General features: G+C 37.4%; 2 protein-coding genes across 10 annotated transcripts in view; one reads left to right on the top strand and one right to left on the bottom strand.

Moving 5' to 3' along the window:
* COP1 (COP1 E3 ubiquitin ligase) overlaps positions 1-23,722 on the top strand; it is a 281,153-nt gene that overhangs the window by 96,746 nt on the left and 160,685 nt on the right. The window lies entirely within an intron of this gene.
* On the bottom strand, positions 6,176-6,986 carry LOC105484470 (histone H3.3A). The gene has a single exon (XM_011746112.3). The coding sequence runs from the start codon at positions 6,902-6,904 to the stop codon at positions 6,494-6,496; it is 411 nt and encodes a 136-aa protein (XP_011744414.1). The 5' UTR covers positions 6,905-6,986; the 3' UTR covers positions 6,176-6,493.

Below are 23,722 nucleotides of genomic sequence, written 5' to 3'. Positions count from 1 at the left end.
TATGTAAAGCAAAATCTGTTAGAAATTAAATAATTAGGGGCTGGGCGTGGCGGCTCACGCCTGTAATCCCAGCACTTTGGGAGGCCAGGGCAGGCGGATCGTGAGGTCAAGAGATCGAAACCATCCAGGCCAAAATGGTGAAACCCTGTCTCTACTAAAAATACAAAAAAATTAGCTGGGCATGGTGGTGCACGCCTGTAGTCCCAGCTACTTGGGAGGCTGAGGCAGCAAAATTCCTTCAACCTGGGAGGTAGTGGTTGTAGTGAGCCAAGATTGCACCATTGCACTCCAGCCTGGCGACAGAGCAAGACTCCGTCTGAAAAAAAAATAATAATAATTAGGTAGCATGTATTTTGCAGTTACTTTTCATAGACAGTGTTTGAACTATTCATATGTATTAACTAACTTTCAGAACTACTCTGTGAGATAAATACTACTATTATTATTATTTTTATTTTTTGAGGCGAGGTCTCGCTCTGTTGCCCAGGCTGGAGCGCAGTGGCTCCATCTTGGCTTACTGCAACCTCCGCCTCCCGGGTTCAGGTGATTCTCCTGCCTCAGCCTCCTGAGTAGCTGGGACTACAGACACACACCACCACACCCAGCTAATTTTTGTATTTTTAATAGAGACGAGGTTTCACCATGTTGGCCAGGATGGTCTCGATCTCTTGATCTCATGATCTGCCTGCCTCAGCCTCCCAAAGTGCTGGGATTGCAGATGTGAGCCTCTGTACCCTGCTGATAAATACTATTATTATTTTTTATTGAAAAGGAAACTGGTACACAGAGAAGTTATGGAGGTTGACTCAGTTAATATAGCTAGTAAGAGGAGGGAGCTGAGATTTAAACCCAGACGTTGTGGCTTCAGAGTCTTTGCTTTTAAATACTCAATTTACTCAAGCAGCAGGTTTTGGAGGTTTTGTTGTTGTTGTCAGTTTTTTGTTTTTTGTTTTTTGTCTTAAACGTACCTGATATTTACGAGGCTCTGAGGACAAAAGAACAAACAGAGACAAACAGAGACAGTCTAGAAAAGGGTAAATGAAGACTCCTCTGAGTACCTGTGTGTTCGAAAATCAGTGCATTCAAAAAATACTGCTAGTGGAAGTATTGTTTATCAAAAATTTCTGGAATGTGGTCAGAATTGTACTAAACATTCGTAGTCTTGAATGCTTTCATTTTTAGATAAGAATGAAAATAAATGAGCTTTTTATTTACCCAAGAGGCTACATTATCACTAGATGATAAATATAGAAAGACCAAAAAAAAGCCCATATACAACGTAAGTTGAAATTAGCTATTATGATACTGAGTACATTAAAATAAGACAGTGTTGATGCATACTAATCAAAACCACATTCTTAATGAAATGTAATTTTAAAGATTATAAAATATTAAAATAGTTCAGATCAATTTTAGAACAATTTGTATAGACCAGTAATCATAATTACTAATTTAGTTAGATTCCAATTTAAAATAAATCCCAGTAGTTTTTTTTAAGGGTGTGTAGCATATGGCCAATTAACATTAAAGTTCATTAGTAGAATGAATTATTCAGAGGTTAATGATGAATTTACCTCATCAACTATTAAAATGTACTCTAAGACTGCTGTAACAAAAGAAGCAGAATAAAAATTTAAAATCTACCTAAAAGTAATAATTTAGTCTGTGATAAAGGTGGTCATGTAGATCAGTGGTGAAAGGAGAGATTAAATGCATGGTGTTGGGACAAATGGGAAACTCTCTGAAGGAAATTTAGCTTGTTTTCACTTACTGAAAGAGTTCAGATCAGCTAAACAACAGTTTTAACAATAGTAAAACTATAGAAATTAAGAAAGAAATCTACCCTACATATAAGAAAGCACCACAAACAAAATTTAAACCCAAATTGGGAAAGGTGTCATAATTAGGGCAAGTAAATGGCTTAATTGCTTCAAAAGCTTTTGATTTTTTTTTTTTTTTGGAGACAGAGTCTCACTCTGTTGCCAGGCTGGAGTGCAGTGGTGTGATCTCAGCTCACTGCAGCCTTCACCTCCCAGGTTTAAGCAATTCTCCAGCCTCAGCCTCCCGAGTAGCTGAGACTACAGGTGCGCACCACCACACCCAGCTAATTTTTGTATTTTTAGTAGAGACAGGATTTCACCATGTTGAACAGGATGGTCTCGATCTCTTGTCTTCATGATCTGCCTGCCTTGGCCTCTCAAAGTGCTAGGATTACAGGCGTGAGCCACCGTGCCTGGCCAATTTTATCTTTTTAATAAAAGCTCCAAATAGGGTAAGAAGATGGTGCAGGATGTCAATATTTTTAAAAGACAAAAATTCACACATTCAGCTTACATGAAATAATACTCAATTTTGCAAATAAATAAAAGCAAAATATAGAATAATACAAGGTACCAAAGAAATCATCTGATAGTTATGGGTAAAATCAAAGGGATGTTCCAAAATGGGAAATACTCTTACTTGCAGTGAGTGTATGTGCTCGAGCATGTGCCTATTGGGGAAGGGTAGGTGGAGGAAGGGAGAGTGGTAATTGAGTTGACAGTCTTCCAGGAAGATAATTTGGCAGTATATACATATGATCAATGCTAAAATAGTTTGATTTGCAAATTATACACAAAGAAATTTATTTTAAGGAGTGATTCTAAGTACTATGTAAAGATTATATACCGGTATTAATCATATGTGTGTGAAAATTCTGGAAAAATAAACATACCCAGCCATAGTAGTTGCAGAAATAGTGCTCAACTATAGGATGGATTACTTTACTGCTCTTAAAAATACTATTTAGTAGTTGAAATTGAATGGAAAAAAACGCTAACAATATAATGTAAGTGAAGCCAGAAATGTATGAACTTTATAGAGTTATATTTCTGAACTTTTGTAATTGCCTATTGATTTTGCTTCAGAGTTGTTATAAAACCATAGAACAATTAGCAAAATTATAAAATTAATATTGATATATCCGAGAAAACTTTAAATTTTTAATTTTAAATTCTTTACAATTTAAATTTCAGCAATGTATTCACTAATGTCCTTTATAGAAAAAAACAATTCTAGTCCAGGACCATTCTGAATGACTTGTTGCATTTATTTGTCATGTCTCTTTAATCTCCTCTAAATTGGTACAGTTTTTCAGTTTATGACATCAACATTTTTGAAGAGTATAAGTTATTTATTTTATAGGATGTTCCTCAGTTTGAATTTGTCTTGTGTTTTCTTATGCCTAAGATTCAGATTATCTATTTTCATCAGGAATACTATAGTAGTCCTATTTTGTCATCCTTAGTTTGTCATATCTGGAGGCATATGATATCTATTTGTCTCAGTGCTGGTGATGTTAACTTTGATCACTTGATTAAGATGGTGGCTGCCAGATTTCACTGCTGTAAAGTTACCATATTCTTCCCTTTGAGCCTCTATTATTATATCTTACTTATAATAATAATCATTGATATGTTAGTTGTCCAAATGATGATTTTCTGAGTTTTTATATCTTCCACATTTATTAGTTAGTCCTTCTGTTTGTTTATATCATTGTGGAATCCTGGGTCATTAATATATATATCCTGTTATTAATTTTGAAACTCAAGTCATCTTATATTTGGCTAGTTGGAGCTCCTTCAGACTGACTTCTGTATCCTTTTGACATATTTCTGTCATTCTTTATAAGTACTTTCTTAGACAATAATGTTCCAGCTTCATTCCATACTGGCATTGCCCCAGTCCTGGAATCAGTCTTGTATCCAAGAAACCTCTTTTCTTTTAGTGGAGAAATATATTTTAAAACCAAAAATCTTAAGTACGCTCATTGTTCTTGGACTATCATTGCTTGCAAGCTTTCTCAGTGGACAGAGCTAGGAAATATATGTATTTGTATGTATTAATATATATTGTTATATATTTACAACCATAATATATAAGCATTAATTGCATATTAATCACTGTGTTTGATTACTGAAGGACTCCCAGGAATCAAACAGTTTATATTTCTGGAACAGTGTGATTACAGGCAATGGATATACAGAACAGCCTAGCAGCAATAGTGTATTTATTGAAAGGGATCCAGAGAATTCAATCACAATATTCTTTGTCCTTCCACTGCTAGGTTGCACAGGAATTGCTTTGTTACCAGATTTAGAATCACTACTGGCTTGGGTTTGAAGCACCTGAGTACCAGGAGATCCAAAGTCTGCTTTTGGTTGGAGTCTCTGCTGTTGAGCTAGTCATGTAACCACTCAGTGGATTCACCTTGCCTACTGCCTAGACAGAGTCAATTTATCAAGACAGGAATTGTGATGAAGTGTAATTCACGCAGAGCCAGCTGTGCTGGTACTCTAATCAGTCTCCCCGAGCATTTGGGGATAAGAATTTTTAAGGACAACTTAGTGGGTTGGGGGAAGCCAGTGAGCCAGAAATGCCTGATTGGTTAGATAGGAGATGATATCATAGGGAATTGAAGTTGTCCTCTTGCACTGGGCCAGTTCTGGGTGGGGGGTACAAGATCAGATGGGCCAGTTAATCAATCTGGGTAGTGCCAGCTGATCCATCAAGTGCAGGGTCTGCAAAGTATCTCAAGCACTGATCTTAAGAGCAATTTAGGGAAGGTCAGAATCTTGTAGCCTCCAGCTGCGTAACTTCTAAACCATGATTTCTAATCTTGTGGCCAGTGTTAGTTGTCTAGTCGCCAGCAAGAAGGAGGTTTGTTTTTGGGAAAGTGCTGTTATGGTCTTTGTTTTAAACTGTAACCTGTAAATTGGCTAGGTGCAATGCTTACACCTGTAATCCCAGCACTTTGGGAGGTCAAGGTGGATGGATTACCTGAAGTCAGGAGTTCAAGACCAGCCTGGCCAACATGGAGAAACCTCATCTCTACAAAAAATACAAAAATTAGCAGGATGTGGTGATGTGTGCCTGCAATCTCAGCCACTCAGGATGCTGAGGCAGGAGAATCACTTGAACCCATAAGGCAGAGGCTGCAGTGAGCTGAGCTTGTGCCACTGCAGTCCAGCCTGGACAGCAGAGCAAGACTCTGTCTCAAAAAAAACAAAACAAAACAAAAGACAACAAACCAATAAACTAAGTTCCTCCCAAAGTTAGTTAAGCCTGTGCCCAGTAATGAACAAGGACAACTTGGAGGAAGCAAGATGGAGTCAGTTAGGTTAAATCTCTTTCACTGTCTTAGTCATAATTTTGCAAAGGTGGTTTCAGTCACTTAGATGTGTTCTTTTGGTTATGTAACCAGCTTTAACAGACACTACTGAAACCAGGTACAAATCATGCAAATCGTGAATTCAATTATTATTACTAAACAATGCTGACCAACTGATGCGTTCTGCTCCAAAACAACTCACTGACTCATGATTACGGAAAATTATTTATCTTTAGTTAATGTATTCTCTAGTGTAGGCAAGGGTCAGTAGTTCTGGAGATAACTAGGTGGTCAGTCCGTACAAGCTGAGGTCAATCCATGCTATTCTAGCATATCTAGGGTTCATTTTAGCATTTGTCCTTTCTATATTTATAATTTCCTCTTCTGATGGAAACCTAACTTTCATGATCAAAATACATTTACTTATTTGCATAGTCTTAAAATATATATACAAAAGGTAGCATGAAAATTGCTGAGAAAACAAATCTAACTAGAGATATTTCTTTGAAATTCTGTTTGTCTTTAGCCTAAGAATATATACTGAAAATATAGTATATTCAAAGGTTATTTAGATTTGTTTAATTTTCTTCATTTTAGTTGTGACATTTCTTTAAAATAGTTTCATTTACTTCTATTTGTATTTTACCCCACTTTCCATCCTTATTATATATATCCTTTTTGAATATGTAAAATATTAACCTGATTCTAAAAATCAGAGCTGTATAAAGTTACAATCAATAACTGCTACCCTTTCAGCCCTTCTACCAATTTCCCTACCTCCATCTTTTCCACTCCATTTCTACTTTACCCTCTATAGTTCACCAGTTTTATTAGTCAGATTTGCAGATACATATGCACATTTTCTTATTTTTGCTGTCTTTCACAAAGGGTAGCTTTCTAGTAATCTTTTTCTGTATTTTGCTTTGTTTAACAATTTATGAGGAAAGTAATTCTTTTTTTTTTTTTTTTTTTTTTTTTGCCGTCAATAAGAAATTTACTTGTTTTAAAAAAATCCAAATGCTGGCATTGTCCAGAAAAATTTAACAGGTTTATTTATAATTATTATAAAGTTGAACCGCTGAAACTTGTTCACTGAAACATTTTAACTTGCATTAATGCTTTACGCCTCTGCATTTATATTAAAAATTCACACACAAGTGAAAATGGAAAAACTGCCAATACCTGATTTCTGTCCCCTATTTTTCCACTCGCAATCATATACTTAGGTACCTTTTGACCCCATGGAAAAAAAATATCTAACGTTCAGAACTACCAATAACAGGAAGAAGAGAATTTTTTTTTTTTTTTTTTTGAGAATGAAATGTTTCCCATCATAGTGGATTCTTAAGCACGTTCTCCACGTATGCGGCGTGCTAGCTGGATGTCTTTTGGCATAATTGTTACACGTTTGGCATGGATAGCACACAGGTTGGTGTCTTCAAAAAGGCCAACCAGATAGGCCTCACTTGCCTCCTGCAAAGCACCAATAGCTGCGCTCTGGAAGCGCAGATCTGTTTTAAAGTCCTGAGCAATTTCTCGCACCAGACGCTGGAAGGGAAGTTTGCGAATCAGAAGTTCAGTGGACTTCTGATAACGTCTAATTTCACGGAGTGCCACAGTACCAGGCCTGTAACGATGAGGTTTCTTCACCCCTCCAGTAGAGGGCGCACTCTTGCGAGCGGCTTTTGTAGCCAGTTGCTTCCTGGGTGCTTTACCACCGGTCGATTTGCGGGCAGTCTGCTTTGTACGAGCCATGGTACAGAGACCTCCTTACTTACCCCCCTTCTCCTTCGGCTGTAGCTCGGCGAGCGAGAGGCGGCGCTGGCGTTAGAGAGCGACGGCCGAGGAAAGTAATTCTATAGAAGTTCATAGAAGTCCTCCTCATTCTTTTTTACAGCTGCATGAAACTTCTTCATGTGGTTGTATCATAATTTATTTAATCACTTTGTTATATAGTAACAAGTAGGTAGTTTCCATTATTTTGAAATTACAGGCAGTACAGCAGTGACTAAGTTGTGCCTGTGTATTTTCATATTATTGGAGGTATACCTTCAGTGTAAATACCTAGAAGTGGGATTGCTGGGTCAAAGGTATGGATGGATAGTACCAAATAAACCACCCCCCAAAAGCAGTTTGTGTCTTCACCAACAACTTGTAAATATGTCTGTTTTCCCCACAGCATCTCTAATATAATGACTTTTCATAGTTTTTATTTTTTGCCAGTATAGTAGGTGAGAAATGTATCTTAAAATAGTTTTGTGTTTCTTTAATTATGACTGAGATTGACTGTGTTTTCATATGTTTACTGGTATACTAATATACTTATTAGTGAGTAGCATACTCGTATCTTTAGCTGACAGACCGTTTTCTTCTATTAGGTGCTTGACTTTTTTGGTTCAATTTATAAGACTTTGTTATATTAGGAATACTAGTCTGTTACCTATGACCTGTGTTGCCTATAGTTTCTTCCTATTTTGTGTTTGTTTTTTTTTTAACCATTCAAAAGTTTTTAGTTAAAATTATCAATTTTTAAAAATTACATCTAGATCTTTGAATCATAATTAAAAGCTTCTCCCTACAACCAGGATGTAGAGAAACCCATTCTTTCTTAAAATACTTGTCTCATCTTTATTTTTTTACATTTAAATTCTCAATCTGTTAGGAGTTTATTCTAGTGTATGTTTTGAAATGTGGATTTAATGTCATCCATCCAAATGGCTAGCCATGTGCCCCAGCCCTGTTTTAAAAAGTTCATCTATCTGCTGGTCTTTTTCTGGGAAGTCTGTATTGTTACCACTTCTTTATTGTAGAGGCTTTATGATATGTTTTAATGTCTAATATTTCTTTTCTTCCCCTTTCTTAGCTTGTCTTTTTCATTGTTTTGCAGAATATTTCTTCCTGTTTGTTTTTTCATAGGAACTTTAGTATCAGTTTATCTAGCTTCATAAAAAAGCTTCTTGGTATTTTTTATTGGAACTGCCTTTATCTTATCAATTATCTCAGGAAGAATTGACAGCTTTAGATACTGATTTTAACTCTAGGCTTTGCTTATATTTTTCATAAGTTTATTTCTAAGCATTTTTTTAAAGCTGAAATTTTGTTTTTAAAAGTAAATTTTAAAATTAAACTTTTAATTTTGAGATTTTAATAATTATAGAGTTACATGCAATTATAAGAAATCTGAAATCTAAAAATCCAGAATTTGAAATGTTCCAAGATTTGAAACTTTTTGAACTGCGATATGATGCTTAAAAGAAATGCTAATTGGGGCATTTTGGACTTTGGATTTTCAGATTGGGGGTGCTTAGTTGGTAAACACAATGCAAATATTCCAAGATAGGGAGGAAGAGAATGGTTTGCAGAGCTTCCATGCCCTCTCTGGGCATGCATGCTCTCCTGATCCTCCTAGACCTCAATGTGTTCACCAACCTGGAAACTCATTCAATTTTATTGTTCAAGAGCTTTATAGAGTTTTATAGAGCTTAATCTCCAGGCCTCAGCCATTTCCTGGAGGTTGGCGTGTGTGCAAAAGTTCCAGCTCTCTAATTACTTGGTAGTCTTTTGACCAGCCTTATCCTGAGGTTTTGTAGGTGTCCCACCCTAAGTCACTTCACTAAATTCAGGTATGATCAAAACGAACTTGCTATGAATAACAAAAGATGCTCATATCACTCAGGAAACTCTAAGGATTTTAGGAACTCTGTGTGAGGAACTGTAACTGCCCAGTGGGTTCTCCTTCTCCAATACCTAGACAGAACCGTTTTATCAAGACGGGAGGGAATTGCAATAGAGAAAGAGTAATTCACGCAGAGCGAGCTATGCTTAAGATCAGAGTTTTATTAGTCAAATCAGTCTCCCCAAACATTTGGGGATCAGAGATTTTAAGGATAATTTGGTGGGTGGGGGAAGTCCAGTGAGTCAAGAGTGCTGATTAGTGGGGTCAGAGATGAAATCATGGGGAATTGACTCCACTGAGTCAGTTCCTGGGCCAGGGCCACAAGATCAGATGAGCCAGTTAATCTATCTGGTTGGTGCCAGCTGATCCATCAAGTGCTGGGTCTGCAAAGTATCTCAAGCACTGATCTTAGGAACAGTTTAAGGAGGGTCAGAATCTTATAGCCTCCAGCTGCATGACTCCTAAACCTTAATTTCTAATCTTGTGGCTAATTTGTTAGTCCTACAAAGAATGTCTAGTCCCCAGGCAGGAAGGAGGTTTGTTTTGGGAAAGGGCTGTTTCCCTGTTTGTTTTAAGCTATTTAGTAAGTTCTTCCCAAAGTTAGTTCAGTCTGTGCCCAGGAATGAATAAGGACAGCTTGGAGGTTAGAAGCAAGATAGTTTGGTTAGGTCAGATCTCTTTCACTGTCTTAGCTGTAATTTTGCAATGGCAGTTTCAGAACTTTGGACAGAAACCAAGTATATTTCTTAGACCACATTTCCTTTTCATGTGTGTAGTGATATTGTTGCAAAACTTTCTCCTTAGTTCAGCTAAAACCAGGCTCTCATTAGGTGACCAGGAAAGATTGGGCTTGCAGGCACATACAAGGGTGAGGAAAATGTAATTTATTGGGCGAAAAGGAAAAAGGGAAAAATAACTCTCAGCAAAGTGAGGCAGAATCCTGCTAGCAGGTTTCTTGCCTCACAGATTGAATCCCAGGTCACCACCCAGGCACAGGAGAGGCCAGGCTCATCCCTGCTGCAAATGACAAACTTCCTGAGGTCCCACCCCATCCTCTCAGTGTGCAGGTGGACATTATTCAGAAAGAATCAGCTGGGAAAGGGTATGCTTCATCCAGGACAGGCTGTCTGGTTTTTCAGCCTTCAGGCTGTTTTAGGCTTGAAGGAGGGGTTTTGCCTGGGGACCCTTGGCTGCCTACTGTCTCTATCATTTTCTCCTCTGAAGTATATCTAACTGTCATAAAGATAAGAATAAGGAGGAAGGTTAATCTTAACTACTTCCTGCTGTCAGGGTGTGCTGTTTTGGGAAAATGGCAGTCAAATCTCCCTGAGAGGCCTATCTGAGGGTCCTGGCAAAAGGGGCCATTGTCTGAGGCTCCCGTTGCGTGACCATTTGGGGCCTAAAGGCAAGAAGAGACAAACTGGGTTATTAGAAAACATGTATCAAAACAAAGTAAGCGGGGAGAGGGTGAGGACAGCTCAAAAATCTGGAGATTTTTACTAGTTAGTGCAGGGAGATGGGGGCAGAAGCCTGATTAGTAAAACAAACTTTTACCCTTTTGCTGGCGTGTTGGGCTTCTGGGTTCCCTTCCCCTGAGCCCAATCCTAAGGCCAACCAGTTTAAGATTTGGGAAATTAACTTTTCCCTGTTTGGAGGATACATCCAAGGGGCGTGTCCCATAGTACAAACACACAGTTACTTATCAGTGAAGAGAGGCCAGAGGAGGAGAAAAGAAAAAGAAGGCTTGTTTATTTTTCAAAGGAGTCCCAGGGGTTCAGGATGGACTCAAAAGGGTTACAGACTGAAGATGAATGGCTACTCATCTAGAAAGAGAGGAGCGAGGTGCCCCAGCTTGCCTTTTCTTCCTAGCAAATACCTGGGGTATTTTGAGGTAGGGAAAGTGAGATGTTCCTCTTTCTTTCCTCTGTCCTTGGATCCCGAGTCCCAGCGACCACAACAGGGTGCCACCCATGGGTGTCAAAGTGGCTTTCACTGATGTTAATGGGGGGAGGGGCATGCTACAGGGTGGGAGTATTCACTCTTACCCATATACACCATATCTTCCTTGCTGTCAGTAGTCTTTGAATTCCCTAGACCTTTTTTATGCCGTGGATAGTAGCATGAACTTTATGCAATGGGAATCTTGGTTTCATCAGTAAGAAATCAGTCATGCTCACCTATGCTGTTCCTTTTTTAAGTTCTGTTATCATCTGCCTCTGGATCCATCAGATCCAGTTTTCTTTCCAATGGCTTTGACCTAAAGCTTGGAATTGAGTTTGAGACAAAAATGTGTCTTGGGGGGTGGGGAGTGTTGCATGGATTCCTTTTCTTAAGCTGAATGCTAAGGTGAAGCTGTGGAATTGAGTCCTCCTCCAACAAGGGAGAAAAGGATGTCTTATGACACCCCAGATAACTGATAGCTATAGTTAATGCCTGCTAAGATTTGGGTGCATAGTTCTTGTCTTTGGTTAGCTCCCTTGTTCTTAGGTTTCCTAAAAAGGAAACCTCCAAGTGTTGGGCATCCTATTTATTCCCATCACCCAGCAGAACAGTTGCTCAGAACTTGAATATTGTTCCAGATTTCTATATTACCCATCCCTTTTGTTTTTTTGTTTTTTCTTTTTTTTTTTTGAGCTGCAGCTGGAAACTACTGGTTGGTTCACCATAACAAGCAGGGTTAGTCTAAAATGTAGGCAAAAACTTAAAAACAACTAAGGAGTTTAGAATTTAATGACAAATGTATGATACGTCTTGAAACATAATTTATCTCTCTCCAGTCTCCTTTTGTTTTGAGACAAAGTCTCACTCTTGTGCCCAGGCTGGAGTGCAATGGCACTATCTTGGCTCACTGCAACCTCCGCCTCCTGGGTACAAGCGATTCTCCTGCCTTAGCTTCCCAAGTAGCTGGGATTGCAGGTGCCTGCCTCCGCACCTGGGTAATTTTTGTATTTTTAGTAAAGATGGCGTTTCATCATGTTGGCCAGGCTAGTCTTGAACTCCTGACTTCAGGTGATCCGCCTGCCTCGGCCTCCCTAAGTGCTGGGTTTACAGGCGTGAGCTACCACACCCAGCTTGTCCTTATTTTTGTTAAAAAACAAATCATGATAGGATTGAGTTGTTCACAAAATAGACTTTAGTCTTATACTTGGCCTGATTATTTGTCTAAAGTGCAGCGAGCTTAATTATTTTTACATCGGCCTTTTAGATTGGCTTGGATGGAACTCTGTTCCACAAGGAATCCTGATAAGACCTTTTAAAGCCAAGCCCAGCCATCATTTTGTATCCTCAAATGCCTGAGTTGGGTGATCTGGCCCTCTTAAAGTCTCAAAATAAAGTTGGAGCTCCTGGGCCTGTCACAAGGTGACATTCTTTAGTTATCACAGATCAGGGACCCTGTAGTGGCTGTGTAGACAAGGCTATGAGGCCAGTTTTCCCAAGGGGCTTTTATTGGCTCTGCAAGTCAAGTTTGACTCCTTAAAGGGAAGCATACCCTTCAAGTTAAGCCTTGGTAAAACAGCATTTCTCCAGTTGCATCCTGTTGCAAAAGAAAATGGATTCTTATTGCACTGATGTAAACAACTATATTGCCATAAGTTAAGAACACTTACAACTAGTTTCCAAATTCTGGAGAAGCCAGGCGGGGGCGGGGAGAGACAAATATGCTTCAAATTTTGTTCACAGGAATGTACCATACTCAATTATTAGAGGCTGTAAATAGTTCAGAATAAGTTTCCTTGGCTCTGAAAAAACAAAACAAGGATCAGCAATATTGCAAACAAAAGTTAAAAAGATTGCCCCAGTTTTCTATGAGTTCAGTTCATTTAGTTAACTCTTGTTTTGCTTGATATTCATTTTAGCTCTTCATGAGTCCTGCATGTTTTTCCTGTGTTGTAATGTTACAGTCTCCAAAGTTATTAGAAACCTGTGTTTGAGAGTGCCTGTTAGAGTCATATAGCTTGTTATAAGCCATTTTTTTTAAAAAAGATCAAAACAAGACAGCAATTATCTGTGAAAAACAAAATATCCAGGGTAGTTACAGTTAGAAACACAATTGACAAAGTAATTCAGTTATCTCTGTGGTTTACAGTAGCTTAACATGACAACCTTAATTATGACAGATAGCATATACTTTAGACATCAGAATTTTTGGAATCCCATACAGTTTTGAAACATATATTAGTAGTAATCACCAAAATAAAACCTAAAGAATATTGAACACCATTTTGGCAATCTCATGTAAGTAAACATGTTCTGTTTACCCCTCTTTTGGATACTCCAGGGACTCTCTGCAGCATCCAAAAGCTGGGCGTCAGGAAAGACAATTTCAAAACTGAAGTTTGATTTTGGGAAGCCTGTTAAATATGTTAGAGGCTTAAAACTCTTGATGTTATGAAATAGAATTGCAGATTATTCCAGGTAAGTTATTTATTTTGCCAAAATGATGACTCAGAAATCTGAAAAACAAAAACCTTTTATAACCCTTTACAAATTTTCCTAAAGAGCAGATTAGTTCCTTAAGAGTATGTTTTTCTGCTTTTATTTTAATGCTTAGTTTACAGAAAAACCATATAATGCCTTTTTGAAGTTAGTATGTTAACACAGAATTTATTTTGGAAGATTAATTTTTACAATCCCTCCATCACTTGTTTGAACTTTTAGCTTTATCTTATCTAATTCAAAACAATCCTTAGACCCTAGGCAAAATTTTACATTTCCATGCCTTCTTAAAATGTTTTATTAAAAACACATCATAACACACCTCACATGTAAATCTATTTCCAGTAGTTTCAATTACATATTATAATGGTAACTCTTAGCAATTTTAACTTTAATGTAAAACCTGGTAAGTTGTTTTAATTAATTGTTTGGTGCAGCCAAGGTTTGACTTCTTCCAGCATAATTAAGGGCATAGTTAGTTCCATATGTCGCTAGGTTTTACCAAATGTGAAGCCATCAAGTTAAATGGTTCTCATAAACCAAAAAAAACAGGTTATAACCTTAAAACATTTAGCAAACCTAATATCTGACCTATATAATTTAGTTTACCTATTTACATTTTAATGACATCTGCATTTTACCAATAATCTTGAAGGCTGTTTTTATTTCTCAAAGATTAAAGTCACATGAACTGAAAGGTACCACAGCTTTTATTTTCCTTTCAAAAAATATTTGATCAAAGCGTTTATCTTCCTTTAGGCCAATTAGAGCTTTTTTTTTTTTTTTTTGAGATGGAGTTTTACTCTGTTTTCCAGGCTGGAGTGCAGCGGCACGATCTCGGCTCACTGCAACCTCCGCTTCCTGGGTTCATGCGACTCTCCCACCTCAGCCTCCCTTGTAGCCAGGATTTCAGGCGTGTGCCACCATATCTGGTTACTTTTTGTATTTTTAGTAGAGTTGGGGTTTCACCATGCTGGCCAGGTGGGTCTCAAACTCCTGACCTCAGGTGATCCATCTGCCTCAGCTTCCCAAAGTGCTAGGATTACAGGCTTGAGCCACTGCACCCAGCCTATTAGAGTTTTTTTTAATAGCCATCACATACACAACACATAAATAAGTACACAGATAGAAGAAAACCCAGTTGTCATAAGATCTTTCATTTGCCAATCTCCTAATTGGATTATTGGCCCCGGGTGGAACCTTTAAGAGACAGGGCTAGGAAAACATTCAGTTTCTAAGGCCTAACAAACAGGCATAAATGAGGCAGAAACAGATTTTGAGAGAGATCTGTTTGTTTTTAATTACTGGTGTTCCATGAGGAAAAAAGAGGTCTCTTCCTTCTCATGTGTGCATTGAGAGTGGCAAGGAAAAATGGAGAAAAATAATTCAGTTGGCTGAGAAAAAGACTTTTTTTCAACAAAACAAGGTCCAAGAAAAGAAAAACATAAAGACCTTATATATATGCCTACAACTTGGATATCTACTTTTAATTAAGCTGAGGGTTGTTTAAGAAAATTCTTTTAAATTCCCTATTACCTGACTTTAGCCATCCCAAGTGGCCAATATTTCTGACTTTCAAACTTTACTAAAGGCTCAAAGAAAGTAAAATCCAAGGCGGTTCGTGGAAGGGAAGAGAGTCAACAAATAGCAAAGGTTGCACAGATACCAAACCAGAAAGGACTCATTCCCTAAGCCAGGATTGAACACCAGGCCACAAATGTAAAATGGCAGAGGCAGAGCAAAACATTGCCTTGTGGTTACAGGTCTGGCTCCCAAGGAAGTAAAACAAGATGGAGGCCTGCAGCAGAGTTTGCTGCTTACCATACAGAAAGTAATTTAAAGCAGACCAGATTGGCTACAGCTTAAGACTAACATCCTAAATCCTTTTTCATAGTTAAAACTTTACAGAGAATATAAATAGTGATAGTTGGGGTCTTGGCCTAGTAAAACATTTTCTAAAAAGAAAAAAAAAATTCCTCTCACATAAAAGTTAACTGCTAATAGGTAGACAAAAAAAAAAAAAAAAAAAAAAAAAAGTTCATAATGTAAGGGTAACCCTGGGGGAAGAACCCCTTAGTCTTATACAAATGGGTTCCTTTCCCTCTGTCTCAGACCAATGGTAGTCTGGCCAGTCAGCCACGCAGGGCCCAGGCCCCCGAGGCTGCCTTGAGACCTGGGCAGTGGCTATGCCTTATTCCCGCCCTGTATGGCCATTGGACACTGCACACTCATGTGGCAAACATGGCCACACACCCAAACCAGAAGGTAAGGGGAGCAGTGAGCTGCCATTCACCCAACCATCCTGAGCCCAAGTCTGTGGCCATTGAAGTCGGTGTGGACCACCTCCAGTATTGTAAAAGAAAAGACGGGGGCCCTTACTGTCCTGAAAAAAAAAGAAGAAGCGTGCCATAGGACCACAAGGCTCAAAAGCGAAAGTGAGAGGTTTTGGGTTCACATTTTACTCACCCTTCCTTTGGCCCCACGTTGGGCAGCAAAAATGTTGCAGAACTTTCTCCTTAGTTCAGCTAAAACCAGGCTCTTGTCACACAACTAGGAAAGATTAGGCTCGTGAACACCAAGAAGGGTGAGGAAAGTGGAATTTATTGGGCAAAAAGGAAAAAAAAAAAGACGCTCAGCAAAGTGAGAGAGAGTCCTGCTAGCAGGTAAAGCACAGCGCATACTTCCCATTTTGACGCAGAATAGTAAAAAGGTATACATGCCAAGGCCTGGATATAATGCAGTTACTTTGTGTGGCCTTGTTAAGGGCATCCTTAAGTGAACTGATTCTTAGATTTTTATATGTTTTTTAAAAAATTATGTAGTAGTGAAGAACAGTATCTACCAGCGGGATTTGGTGCCATTGCCTTTATTTGTGCTAAGAGACCAGCAGTCTTATACTGATCTTTGCTTTTGTATCACAAGTACAAACATAAGCACAATGAAAATTGCAAAGATTTTTTTTTTTTTCTTTTTGAGACAGGGTCTTGCTCTCTCACCCCAGCTGGAGTACTGTGGTAGGATCTCAGCTCACTGCAGCCATCCCCTGGGCTCGAGCCATCCTCCTACCTCACCCTCCCCAATAGCTGGGACTGCAGGTGTGCACCACCATGTCCAGCTAATTTTTTGTGTGTTTTTTATAGAGACAGGGTTTTGCCTTGTTGCACAGGCTGGTCTGGATCTCCTGGATTCAAGTGATCTGCCTGCCTTGGCCTCCCAAAGAGCTGGGATTACAGGTGTGAGCCACCACATCAGGCCGCAAATAGCATCTTACGTTTTTAAGAACATAGCTTTGTCCTCCCAGATTCCTGAAAAGATCTTAGAGAGCCTCCAGTGGTCGTCAGCCACATTTTGGGGATCACAGTATGATAACCACTATTCTGAATTCTGTAATTTTTTGCTTTAAAACTAGTCATTAAATCTTCTTGTATGAAAATGTGTGTATGGGTTTAATAATTTATTATTTTGTATGTATTCCCTGAACTTACAAAGTTTACTTATTGTGCAGATAATGATAGTTTTCCGTGCAGTGTTAATTTATGAAATTAGTTTGAGAAAAAAGTATTTATAGATTGGAAAAATTTCAGGTTTCAGTCAACCATACAGACACTTTTAGTTTCATTTAAAGTAGGACTCTTCTCTTAGTGGAATTGACAGAGAACTTTGCCATGGTAAGTTACTTCTTTTAGAAGTAACAAGCGTTGATTAGACAAGCATTGATTTCATTAGTCTTTTGAAGATCTCAGTGCTTTTGTACTTCACTATTTTATATTAAGTATATGAAATAGAATATTCAGTTTTGATTGCTGCTTTTCTGTTTTCATGTTAATTGCATTTATTGGGAATTAAAGTCGTTATATTTGTAAAGATTTTTCATAATTTACAGGCTGACCATAAATTTTTTTTTGTATAATCATCTAATTTGCTCTTTTATCTTCATAGTATGCCTGTTAACTTTCTAGCATTTATTTGAGGACTTTCTTTTTTTGTTTTTAACTTTTTCCAATGACCAAATAAGATAGGCTTCTGTTTTTGCTGTGGTGAAATTTAATTATCTTTGAGTTTGGTAGATGTGATCATTTTTCTTTAGAGCCAAGATAGGTAAAATTAACATGATTGATGAATATTTCTGTTTGATTTGTGTCGTATTTATATCTACCTCTAAGTAAAAGAGCTTAATTTGAGATTGTTTTATTTGAGGATTAGCCTTGTAGACTATCTGAATCCAGTATATATTTTCAAAACATTTATCTCTGCATACATAGCACATTTCTATTTTTTATATTAATATTATTTGTAATTTAATAATTAAACTGGCATATGACGAAGACCCAAGTGTTGCATATTTACCAACAATTTTGAGGCAACCTAGTTGCTTGTAGGGTTTTTGAATAAAGGATTTGCTCTAGGGTTTTGAATAAATTTAAGAAATGTCAAGAATAAATATTGGAAAATAATTGAGACAGTGAGTTTACTGTAAAAACTGGAAGCCAAATAAATAAGTAAAATAAAATAAAACAGTGTTGCTGACTACTTATTTGTTTTATATGCCCTGTTTCTAATTATTGTTAATTATTCTCATCTTTCAGACTTTGAAGTCTTACATGTTTTTCCATTAAACAGATCACTTTTTTTTTCTCTTTTTTTTGAGACAGAGTCTCGCTCTGTCACCAGACTGGAGTGCAGTGGTGCAATCTCGGCTCACTGCAACCTCAGCCTCCGCCTCCTGGGTTCAAGCGATTCTCCTGCCTCAGCCTCCCGAGTAGCTGGGACGACAGGTGTGCACCCCCATGCCCGGCTAATTTTTTTGTTGTTGTTTTTTGAGACGGAGTCTCTCACTCTGTCACCCAGGCTGGAGTGCAGTGGCGTGATCTCTGTTCACTGCAAGCTCCGCCTCCCATGTTCATGGCATTCTCCTGCCTCAGCCTCCCAAGTAGCTGGGACTGTGGGCACCCACCACCATGCCCAGCTAAGTTTTTTGCGTTTTTAGTAGAGACGGAATTTCACCATGTTAGCCAGGATGGTCTTGATCGCCTGACCTCGTGATCCACCCTTCTCAGCCTCCCAAAGTGCTGGGATTATAGGCGTGAGCTACCACGCCTGGCTGCTAATTTTTATATTTTGAGACAGGGTTTCACCATGTTGGCCAGGATAGTCTCAGTCTCTTGACCTCGTGATCTGCCCACCTCGGCCTCTGAAACTGCTGGGATTACAGGCATGAGCCACCACGCCCAGTCATATCACTTTTTAAGAGATCTATAGGCTAAAATCTAGAATTACAATCTTAGTATTTATAAAAAATATGTTGGTACCTACAAAGGAATATATTTCATTAATATGTAAATTAGAAATATAGTAAAACTTTCATGGAACCAGCTTTTGTGTTATTTAATAATAGAACATTAAAAGTAGTATACAGGTTACTCATGTGTTCCTAACCAATTTTATCACCTGCTTCCTATCGAAATATAATTATTTTTCTGATATTTATGTTTATCAGTATGTTGGCTTTTTAAAAAGTTTTACCACATGTATACACACGCCTATATTATTTGTTTTGGCTATATTTGAACTTTATAAAAATATTTTAGTACGTAGGTTTCTGAGATTTGTTTTTTCAGAGATTAATTGCTGATGCCTGTGGCTGTAGTTGATTGTCACTGATGTATAATATTCCATTGTGTTAATTTATTACAATTTTTCAATTCAATCTGTATACATTATATGTATTTCTAGTGTTTTTGTTGTTCTTGCTATTAAGGGCATCTTTGTACATGTCTCCAGATGCAAAGGTGCAAGAGTTTCCCTAGATATGTACCTAGGAGAGGAATTGAAGGGCATTGGATATGCAAAATTTATATTTTGAGTTAGTAACAAATTGTTTTCCAGCATGCTTTTATCAATTTAAAACTCCCACTACATGAGTATATGAGTTCCAGGTTCTCAGCATTCTTGCTGATAATTAGTATTGTTGGACTTCAAAATGATTGTCACCTTAGTGGTAATAAATAGAACATAGTTGTGACTTTAATTTTTATTTTCCTGTCACTATAAAACAGCACCTTTTCTTATATTTATTGGCCTTTATATTTTGTCTTTTGTAAAATGGCGTTTCAAGTCTTTTCTCATTTTTTTGTGTTGGTCTTAGAGAAATAGATGTATTCTGGATACTAATCATTTGTTTTTGGATTTTGCAAATATCTTCTTATTTTTGTATCTTCTTGTCTCACCTTTTTAATGATGGATTTTGGTGAACAGAAGTTCTTAATTTCTATGTCATGAAATTTATAATTTTTATAATTAATACTTTGTGATTCATTTAAGAAATTCTGCCCTTTCTCAAGATTGTAAACATACTATCCAGTAACATAGTACATGATCAGTTTTTGTAAATGTTCCATGCATGCTTAAGAAGAATGCCTATTTTTTAATTAGGTATAGTGTTTTCTATGTGTTCACTATATCAAATTTCATATTTGGCCATATATAAACTAGTGTTACTTGCATAACACTAGTTGCATAACTCAGTTGACTTGAAGATTCATCTCCCATTGTGTTAATAGGTTTGTCTATTTCTCTGGCAATTTCTGCCTGAAAAAGGTTAACGCTCTATTATTACATACAGACAGGTATATAATTGTTAAATTGAACTTTTTCTCATATGCAGTGGCTATTTTCATCCTTATTAATGTTTTCATCTTGAATCTGTTTTTTCTCTTTTAGTTAGTACTCTTTCATGTTATCCCAATTTTTTAGTTTGTCTCTGTTTTAAGTATTTCTTTAGCAGATAGCATACCTTTATTTTAAATTATCTATTCTGTCACTATTTCTATTATGATTATTTCCATTTATTTATTGCTAATACTGATATAATTTCATTTTTTTTTACTTATTATACTTACTGTTTTTCTCAGTTTTTGATTTTTTTCTTACTTTTTTACTGCCTCTCACCATCCCTCTTCTGGTTTGATTGTTACCTATTCTGTCACTGTGCTTTCAGTAGTTGTCCTTGAAATTTATTCACACTTATCATCTAAACAGAGTATCTTAATTACCTTCCTGAACAGTATAAGAGCTCCAGAATGCAACTTTTGTCACTTTCTTCTGAGTTATATGTTGTTAGTTGGATAGTTTTTGTCTTATTCTTAAGCCCCATAAACTAAATATGATAATTAACAGTAATATTTATAATCATTTATTTGCTAGTTTCCTTGCTCTCTTTTTCATTTTGTGTCTCAGATCTTCCAGTGTATGTCATTGTATTATTCAAGTACACAATTTCAGAGTTTTTTTTTTTTTTTTGAAACGGAGTCTCGCTGTGTCGCCCAGGCTTGAGTACAGTGGCACAGTGGCGCGATCTCGGCTCGCTGCAACCTCCGGCTCCTGGGTTCAATCCCAGTTCAATCCCGCATAGCTGGGATTACAGGCAGAAATTCTTTTAGAGATGGCTCACTGGTAATAAGCTTCATTTTTGTTTATGATGTTGTGAGATAGCCTTTTGGGGTTCTGAATTTTAGGTTGGAATTAACTTTGTCTCAACTTTTTTAAGATTATTGATGTCCTTTTTGTTCTAGCTTTCGACTGCTCTTGAAAAGCATTTTGCCTTTTTAATTATTGTTCCTAAATGAATGATCTTTCTTCTGATTTTAAGATCTTTTTGCTGTATAGCCAAAAACACAGTTTCACCTTAGTGTGTCTAATTGTGGGTTTCTTTTTAATTATCTCACTTGATCAGAATAATTTATCTATGTGTTCTTGTCTGTTTTCAGTTCTGGAAAAATCTCAGCTATCAACTCTTCCAGTATTTCTTTTAGTTTCTTGATCTTTTCTTCTGGGTCTCTGGGCATATTTCAAACTATTATTCTTTCATGCCTGTTACATTGTTTTTCAAATTTTTTGTCTTCCTGGCTTTTATCCTACATTCTGGGCCGTTCTTTCAGATTTCTCTTCTAGTTTGTAAATTCTGTTTTCAGTTTCTCTACTTGTGGTCCCTGGACTTAATTCTCCAAATCGCAATTCAGTTACTTGTTTTGTTTAGGTATTGTCCTCCTCTTGCCCCTGCCCTGTGCTGCTGCTGTTACATTTTGTTTATCATTACATCTCTGAGTTCACCTTCCTGTTTGTCTGTTAAGTCTTTGAAAATTATCTTACTTTCTTGTGAATTGTTGACAAAGAGAGTCAAATGCTATAAAATATTTAAAGAAGTTTATTTAGAGTCAAATAAACTTTTTTTAAAAGAGGTTTATTTGGAGCCAAAAAAAAAAAAAGCCAAAATGAGTGACCCTGGCCCGAGGCACAGTCTCAAGAGGTCCTGAGAACATGTGCCCAAGGTGGTTGGTATACATTTTAAGGATACATAAGACACCTATCATTACTTATGAAGTTTACATTGATTCAATCTGGAAAGGCGGGACAGCAGGCAGGGACACGGGGTGGGAACAGGGATTGGCTTACAGGTCACACATGGATTCAAAGATTTTTTGATTGGCTCTTGGTTCAGAGAGATAAGTTACTATCTAAAGATCTGAAATTAATAGAAAGGAGAGTCTGGGTTAAGATAAGGGGTTCCGAAGACCAAAATTTTTATGTAGATGAAGTCTCATAGGTGGCCACCTTTAGAGGCTGTAGATGGCAGATGTTTCCCAATTAGGCTGGACTCTCAGTTAGAATCTCTTCAGGATTGGGAGGGCCTGGAAGGGGGAAGGTGTAGTTATGTTAATACAGATGCAAGATTTTCCCCACAAAAGACTGCTTTGCAGGGTCATTTCAAAATATAGCAAAAACCATATTTGGGGATAAAGTATATTGATTTCCTTCTTTATCTGTCATGTGACATTATTCAGAGTCAGGTTGAAAACTAAGAGAGATTATATAGGGTTAAATAAAACCCATCTGATGAGATGTTATTGTTTGTAAGGCATGACTCCGCAGTCTTCTTAAATAGGAATTTGGGCAAGAAAGAAAAAAATTCAGAGTTTAGTTCTCAGATTGAGGCAGTGCTTTAAAATATGACTCTTACCTCCTCCCATCTAGTTTTATCAAAGCAGGGATACACTGTAACATACACTACAGTACCTTAGTACTTTTTACTTTATGCATTTGGCATTGTGGTATAGTTATTGGTGAAGTTGTGCCAGCAAGTAAATAACATATATTTAGGACCAAAAACCTTTGTTTTTTATAGGATTTTTATACTAACATTTTTCAAGTTTATTGCCTTTGTATCTGATTTTGTTATTTTGTTCTTCTAATGAGTATATCAAACTCTTTGGCATGTGTATATTATTGCCTCTTAATCTGATAATCAATATTAAATAGATTTTTTTTTTTTTTTTTTGGAGACGGAGTTTTGCTGTTGTTGCCCAGGCAGGAGTGCAGTGGCATGACCTCGGCTCACCACAACCTCCGCCTCCCTGGTTCAGGTGATTCTCCAGCCTCAGCCTCCCGAGTAGCTGGGATTACAGGCATGCACCACCATGCCCAGCTAATTTTGTATTTTTAGTGGAGATGGGGTTTCTCCATGTTGGTCGGGCTGGTCTTGAACTGCCAACCTCCAGTGATGCACCCGACTCGGCCTCCCAAAGTGCTGGGATTACAGGTGTGAGCCACTGCACCCAGCCAAGTAGCTATTTATAGTTAAGAATGATTCCGATAATTCCAGGTTGTAAGGCTACAGTGTAGGGATAATGAAAAAGTAACTCATTTTCCTTTTTTTTGTTATTTGGAAGTAATAATAATAAAATAATCTTTTATTTTGCCTTTTTTGAAATGGAGGTAAAATACATATAAAGAAAAGCACAGATCTTATGTATTTGCTTGAATGAGATTTGACAGACACATACATGTGATTGCACAACGCCTAGATGAAGATATGGAACATTCATCTTGCCTTATACTACTTTCAAATTCAGTCCCAGTTCTTCAGGGGCAAATATTATTCTCACTTCTAGAAACTCATAACTCACCTGTTTTTAATCCTTATATGACAAAGTTACGAAATAACATTACCTTTTGTGTATGACTGTTATTCAGTGTTTGTGAGATTCATTCTGTTTTGTATGTATCAGCAGTTCATTCTTTTATTATTATTATTATTATACTTTAAGTTCTAGGGTACATGTGCACAACATGCAGGTTTGTCACATATGTATATATGTGCCATGTTGGTTTGCTGCACCCATTAACTCGTCATTTACATTAGGTATCCCTAATGCTACCCCTCCCCCCTCCCCCACCCCACAACAGGCCCTGGTGTGTGATGTTCCCTGCCCTGTGTCCAACTGTTCTCATTGTTCAATTCCCACCTATGAGTGAGAACATGTGGTGTTTGGTTTTCTGTCCTTGCGATAGTTTGCTCAGAATGATGGTTTCCAGCTTCATCCATGTCGCTACAAAGGACATGAACTCATCCTTTTTTATGGCTGCATAATATTCCATGGTGTATATGTGCCATATTTTCTTGA

Source organism: Macaca nemestrina, chromosome 1 (genome assembly GCF_043159975.1).
Source record: "Macaca nemestrina isolate mMacNem1 chromosome 1, mMacNem.hap1, whole genome shotgun sequence".
NCBI classification, from domain to species: domain Eukaryota; kingdom Metazoa; phylum Chordata; class Mammalia; order Primates; family Cercopithecidae; genus Macaca; species Macaca nemestrina.
Note: the sequence above shows the minus strand (reverse complement) of the source record. Positions and strands in the feature narration are given on the sequence as shown.

Coding starts and splice junctions, on each gene's coding strand:
- LOC105484470 (XM_011746112.3), bottom strand. CDS start 6,904: ATGGCTCGTACAAAGCAGACTGCCCGCAAATCGACCGGTGGTAAAGCA.